Source organism: Pseudopipra pipra, chromosome 22 (assembly GCF_036250125.1).
Source record: "Pseudopipra pipra isolate bDixPip1 chromosome 22, bDixPip1.hap1, whole genome shotgun sequence".
NCBI classification, from domain to species: Eukaryota; Metazoa; Chordata; class Aves; order Passeriformes; family Pipridae; genus Pseudopipra; species Pseudopipra pipra.
The window spans coordinates 2,117,015-2,123,039 of NC_087570.1; the positions used below are offsets into that span (position 1 = coordinate 2,117,015).

Sequence of the window (6,025 nt, forward strand, 5' to 3'; positions counted from 1 at the left end):
CGAGGAAGCCAACAAACAAAACCTACATATTTTTTGGTGTGGAACGAAATCTGCAACTCGGAAAAGGCAGGACTGAGCAGCGCTTGGAGCCGCGCTCCCCAGCCCCTCGGGGACGCAGCCCCGGGCAGCGGCAGCGGCCGCAGCAGAGCCCGGGGGAGGGAGGGCGGCGGCCGAGCATCCCCCGCGCCGGCCCTGACGGGGGGTCTCATCCCTCGGGGCACCCCGAGCCGGGGGGCTGCGGCCCCGCGGGGGTCCGGAGCGGTGCCGGGGGCGGTGTCCAGCCCCGCAGCCCCGCGCCCGGGCGGTCAGAGGCGGCGCGGCGGGTGCTCCGCAGCCCAGCGAGAGTTAACGGCGGCGCCGCCTCTCCATTGGCGGCCCCGCAGCGGCTGCAGGAGCCCGCGCTTATAACGCGCCGCGTCCGCCCCGCTCCGCGGCCCGGGCTCCATGCGGCGGCCGCCGGCATGCCCGGCATGCCCAGCCTGCTGCCGCCGCTGCTCGCCCTGCTCTGCCTGGGGGCGCGGGGGGCCGAGCGCGACCCCGAGCGCGACCCCGAGCCCGACGAGCCGTGGTGCCCCTACAAGGTGGGCGCGGATGGCGCGGAGGGGGCGCGGCTGTGCTTCCGCCCGCCGGCCCGCGGCTTCCAGTGCGCGGCCCGCGGGTGCCGCGCCCACCGCTCCGCGGGCGGCGCGCTGGTGGCCAACGTGCTGCGGAACGGCAGCGTGCTGCTGCAGTGGGGGCTGCGGCACTGGGGGCCGCCTCGCCCGCCCGCCGCCGCCGCCCTGCGCGGCTTCGCGCTCAACTGCTCCTGGGACGGCACCTACACGCGCTTCCCCTGCGACAGCGTGGAGCTGGGCGCCGCATGCCGCGACTACCTGCTGCCCGAGGCGCACGGCAGCGTGCGGTACCGCCTGTGCCTGCGCCCGCGCTACGCCCCGCCGCGCCCCGCGCCGCCCGCGCAGTGCGTGGAGTTCCGCGTGGAGCCCGCGGCCATGCGGGACATCGTCGTGGCCATGACGGCCGTGGGGGGATCCATCTGCGTGATGCTCGTCTTCATCTGCCTGCTCGTGGCCTACATCACCGAGAACCTCATGAGCCCCGCGCTGGCCCGCGCCGCCGCCGCGGCTCCGCGCCGCGCGTAACGGGGGATGCTGCGAGCCCTCCCTCCCCGTCCCGCTGCGCCGAGGCTCCCGGTTCTCCCGCATTCCGGGAAGGGAAGAGGTTTTCCGGACTCTTCTCGCAGCCGTTCCCAAACTTCCAGGATTAGGGGTTCACCACGCCCGCCGCCGTCCTTCCAGCGTGTTCCGGAGAGGGAAGAGGTTTTCCAGACTGTTCTCGCAGCCGTGGGCTTGCCACTCCTAAACTTCGAGGATTTGGGTTTCCCTCGGTGCTTGGAGCTCTTCTTTCTCCTAGGCTGGCTTTTCAGCCAGAGCTGTGCGTGGTTACTGAACTCATGGGATCTCAGTGGATTAAAAAACAATGGCAGAGGTCCACAAGTGCCAGAAATTGTCTGTTTTTAAGGGCAAGCGGCAGATCTTACAAGGGCCTGTTTGAGAAGACTCTCCAGAAACCCCTTATTTTAAACCTATGCCTAAACCCTCCTGCTCTTAGACCTGTGCTAGATTTTTTTCCTGTGGGCGAAAGTTGTTTGAGGTTCAGGAGAACAGACCGCTGGAACCACCAACCCTGTAGCTAAAGTGTGTGTTTGATCCAAGGCCCACTTAAATCTCGTGACTTAAGTGGGTTTTGTATCCCACCTTACGCTGGTCACAAATTTTTGGGGCCTGTCCAAAGCAAAATGGGGGTTTCTGGTCAGCTCGAGCGAGCATCAACATCTGACACCCGCTTTTCTCCCATTAGAACTGTCATCTTGGTAGTTCCACAAAGAGCGATGGCAAAGGGACAAACTGAGTGTGAAAACTCCATTTTGTCGAGCAAGTACGAGCCAATCCTTAATTATAAAATAAGTACAGTGTAGGTGAGCACTGTCCCTCCCTCTGAAATCCCCTCTTTTAGCAATGCTGTGTGCAGCTACACTAAGGTAGACGCTTCTTGAACACAGAACTCACTGATGTAGCCAAGCGTTTTGAGCGTAGGAACACTCCTCATTAACTACTCACTTGATGCTGTAGTAAGTAAGGTTTTAGCCATACTCTAGTATTAATTCTATTGTGCCTTAGTGCTAAGAATTTGTCCCATTTTATTGGTATATCTGTTCCTGTAGTCCTCATAGACAAGTGTATCTCCCTCGTGTTCTTGTCTCTGAAACTGGTGGTTGTTGGTCTTGTCTGTTTGGTTGTTTGTTTTCTTAAGAAAAAACAAACTTGGGCTGATCATTACTTGAACTTTACTATAGATACACAACATAGTTACTGTCAGGTATTTATTTAGTGAGCTGGTTTTTAGTTCGTGTTGTTTGTATGTAGTTGACTGCTGTAACACAGAATTAATTTATATCACTTAGAAACTGAGCACCTAAAGCAAAAAAAAGTAGGAGAACAACTCCTCTGTAAAGGGGTGTTGCTGTTAAAACACGTCAGGTTCATGTGTGATCTGTTTGTGTAAATGTTTAGCACTGGTGAATGACCTGTTTGCTTTTCTTTGTGAAAGTAGTTTGTGAAGTATCAACTTGGTAGTAGAGGGTAAGTATAGACAGTATATGGAATCCTTAATAATACACAGTATTTGTACTGATCATAATCCCTTCAATAACTTGGGAGTGGCTGAGAAACTGAAGGTCTGTATTTCATCAGGCAGAAATACCTTTTATTTGTTTGTTATTCTTGCTTTGTTTTCTTTCTCACATGCAGCTGACCCAGTTTAAATGTTCTCTGTTTATTACCTTGCCTGTATACTTGATTTTAGCAGCCTGGCAAAGAAAAGGCGATCAGTTTTTAAGAGTTTGGTCAAAGGTCTTTGAAGGTTTCAAGTCAGCCTTTCCTGTAGCCAGTTCTGCACAGGCCCATGAGAGTGCCACTGATTTTGTACATCTCTGTCAGCTTCTGTCAACTAGTGTTACTGTTTTGTTCTTCATCTCGTCACGAATTGCCAGATGTGAAAATCAAACTGTAGGAACAATGAGCCTTGTACCACCTTGGCATTGAACTTAATAAATTAAGAGAATAATGAAAAGAAATGAAGACTTCATAAATATTTAATGGTTCGAGATCTTGTTTGACTGAAAGTGGGAAAATCTGCCCAAACATTGGTCATAATGGTATTCTGTGGCCTTGTGTAAAATGATGACAACATTAAGGTATGCAACAGCATGCTGGGCAGAGGGTAGACAAGACCAAAATATGTAGAACAAGAATATAAATCCTGATAGAAGAAAATATCTAATTCTCTAAAGGTTTATTTTTAATTTTTTTTTCCTTTCCATGCATTGTAAATGGGATGTGGAGAACAATGTCTCAGTTTCTCATTCATTTTCAGCGGGTTAAGTTTTAATTGAACACATCTTGGTGTATGGAAACAAAAATCAGGGTATTCCCTGCTTCATTTTATGTGACATCAAGCAAAACATCTGCTGATCCCTGATAACTGTGGGTTTTTTCCTCCCACACACCATACACGTACCATACGTGTGGTACATTCTTAGGTGTTACACTATCTTGCATTTATCCAGTAATTTCCAGTACAAATATCAGGCCATACCCATTTCTGCAGGAGTTAAAATGGAGAATCACATGCTCATTAACAACCTTTTTTTTTCCTTGCCTTGTGCTAAATGTGAGGAAAGCTTTTGCTTAAATGTGAGCAGCTCAAAGCCCAGCCTGACCCCAGCTTTGAATCTTCTGGAGGAAACAGTCTGTGCCTCAGGCAAAGAATCTCTTTTAATTGCATTATGATATTTTTTGTGGTACATAAAAGGAAAGGCTGCTCGGCTTTATTTGGAGGTGCAAGTGAAAGCTGGTATTTTGCTTCCATGGAGACCTGGAGTTGTAGTCTTACAAGACAGCAAACTGCTGCTGTATTTCACCAGGATGTTCTGAAAGAAAGGCTGGGAAGAGTGGGCTGAAAGTAGAAAAAGTGGCAGATAACAGTGTCACATTCCTGTTAAAGGCTTGGAATTACAGCAGCGATGCTTGGACGGGGTCTTTGGCAGTTTTAGGCTAAGCAAACACACCCTGAGACTGGTGTTGCTTTATCGTAGCTCTGGTTGCCACATCTCCAATAATTCACTTAACCAGGTATCCCAGAACCACCAGATGATTTCCAGGGTGCCTTTGCAGAGAAAGAATTAAGAACACAGTGGGCAGGGTTATTAGGAATGGCTGAGCAGACACCCAGAGGAAGAGGGGTTTGCAGGAAGGAAGCTCTGAGGGGACACGTTTAGGCTGGAAATGCTGGGTGACAAAACAGCTGTGTGAGAGGGAAGATCTGAGGATTTCTTCAGGAAAGTCGAGAGAATAGTGACAAAAGGGTTTTTTTTTTAACAGAAAATACTAGATGAAGGGTTTTGCATGGATGCGCTGAGGGAGGACGAGGCTTTTGCACAAGGACAGAGGAGAGCGGCAGGTTGTGGGAGCAGGTGATGAAGGTGCTGAAAGGTGGGAAAAGGCTCCGCTGGAAGTGCTGAGGTGATAGTGCAGAAAAAATTCCTCAGAAAGCACAAAGGAAAACAATACCAATGGGAGGGCAGAACATATTTTTAGAAAGCACTGAGGAGAGAGAGAGTCCTGCCTTGCTGGTGAAGTTCAGGTGGGCTGGGGAATAGATTTGTTCCTTTGATGTCCTGATTTATCTTGTATTTCTCTTGCTCCCTGTTACCTGCTTCTGCCGTTGAAACAGTGAAAGTAAACCAAGGTGGAAAAGCAGGGTGAGGTGGAAGGGGGAAAAGACGACGGAACCTCAGGGAAAAATGGAATTGGGCTGGGCTGAGCAAGGAGCACCGTGATAATTTTGACCTGTCCGCGTGAAAACAATTCTGAAATCCGTGCATTTTACAAGGCAGTGGGTACATAAATAACCCCTGGTTTTGGACACTCTTATGTGCAGTTTTCAGCAAAAAGCCCGAGCGTTTACTCCTAATTCCATGATTAATCGTAACAGCAAGCATGTGTCTGTATTATGTTCACTTCAGATGCCTCAGCACAGAGCGCTCTGGGCACAGCCATGGCGGGGGGATTATCCAGGGTGTCGGACCCAATTTTCTTCCTCGGGATGACTCAATTCTCCATCCGAACGCTTCCCCTCGGGATCTTTCCATGTCCCCAGCCCAGCTGCCCCACTGCTGACATTTGGCTGCCACCTAGTGCCGAGACAGAAAACTATCCAAACCCTCTGCTTTTTCTGGCGAGTGGGTGTTTTTAATTTCACAGCCCAAGGAGCCAGCAAGATTGAGGAATTCATGACCCACAGGGACATCAGTCCAACCCCTGGCCCTGCACAGACATCCCAACAATCCCACCCCTGTCCCTTGAGGGTGTTGTCCAAACGCTCCTTGAGCTGTGGCGGCCTTGGGGCCGTGACCAAACCCTGACGACCCTCTGGGGGAAGAATCTTTTATGTTGATATCCAACCTGATCCTCCCCTGGCACAACTTAAGGGGATTGCCAGAGAGATCAGTGCCTGCCCCTTCCACTTCCCCTCAGCAAGAAGCCGCAAGGCTGCGATGGGGTCTCCCCTCAACCTCCATTTCTCCAAGCCGAACAAAACCCGACTGCCCTCAGCCTCCCCTCACAGGGCATCCCCTCAAAACCCCTCGCCACCCTCTCTAACAGCTTAATGCCTTTTTTTTTTTTTTTTAATATACACTGTTTTTTTAATACTCTTTATTGCCCCCCCCAAACCCTCACGCACAAGGCCGGCAGAGCAGGGGAGGGACTACCCCGTCCCTCCATGTCGCGCCTGAGGGACACGGTGGAGACCCACATATAAAACTTGCCAGGGATCGGGACCTCTAATTCCTGGCAGTGTCCCCCCAACATCCCCACAGCCCGAGCGGGGGTGGGCGACGGGGAGGCGGAGCGGCGGCCGCCGCTCCGCCTCCCCGCCGCCCGCCCCCGCTCGGGGCCCCGCGGCC

General features: G+C 52.0%; 1 protein-coding gene across 1 annotated transcript; it reads left to right on the forward strand.

The window, feature by feature from the left end:
- Positions 1-364: 364 nt before the first annotated feature.
- Positions 365-3,133, forward strand: FNDC10 (fibronectin type III domain containing 10). Its single transcript, XM_064679003.1, has one exon. The coding sequence runs from the start codon at positions 462-464 to the stop codon at positions 1,137-1,139; it is 678 nt and encodes a 225-aa protein (XP_064535073.1). The 5' UTR covers positions 365-461; the 3' UTR covers positions 1,140-3,133.
- Positions 3,134-6,025: the final 2,892 nt, after the last annotated feature.

Excerpts from the sequence above, each read along its gene's own strand:
- FNDC10 (XM_064679003.1), top strand. The coding sequence starts at position 462 with ATGCCCGGCATGCCCAGCCTGCTGCCGCCGCTGCTCGCCCTGCTCTGC.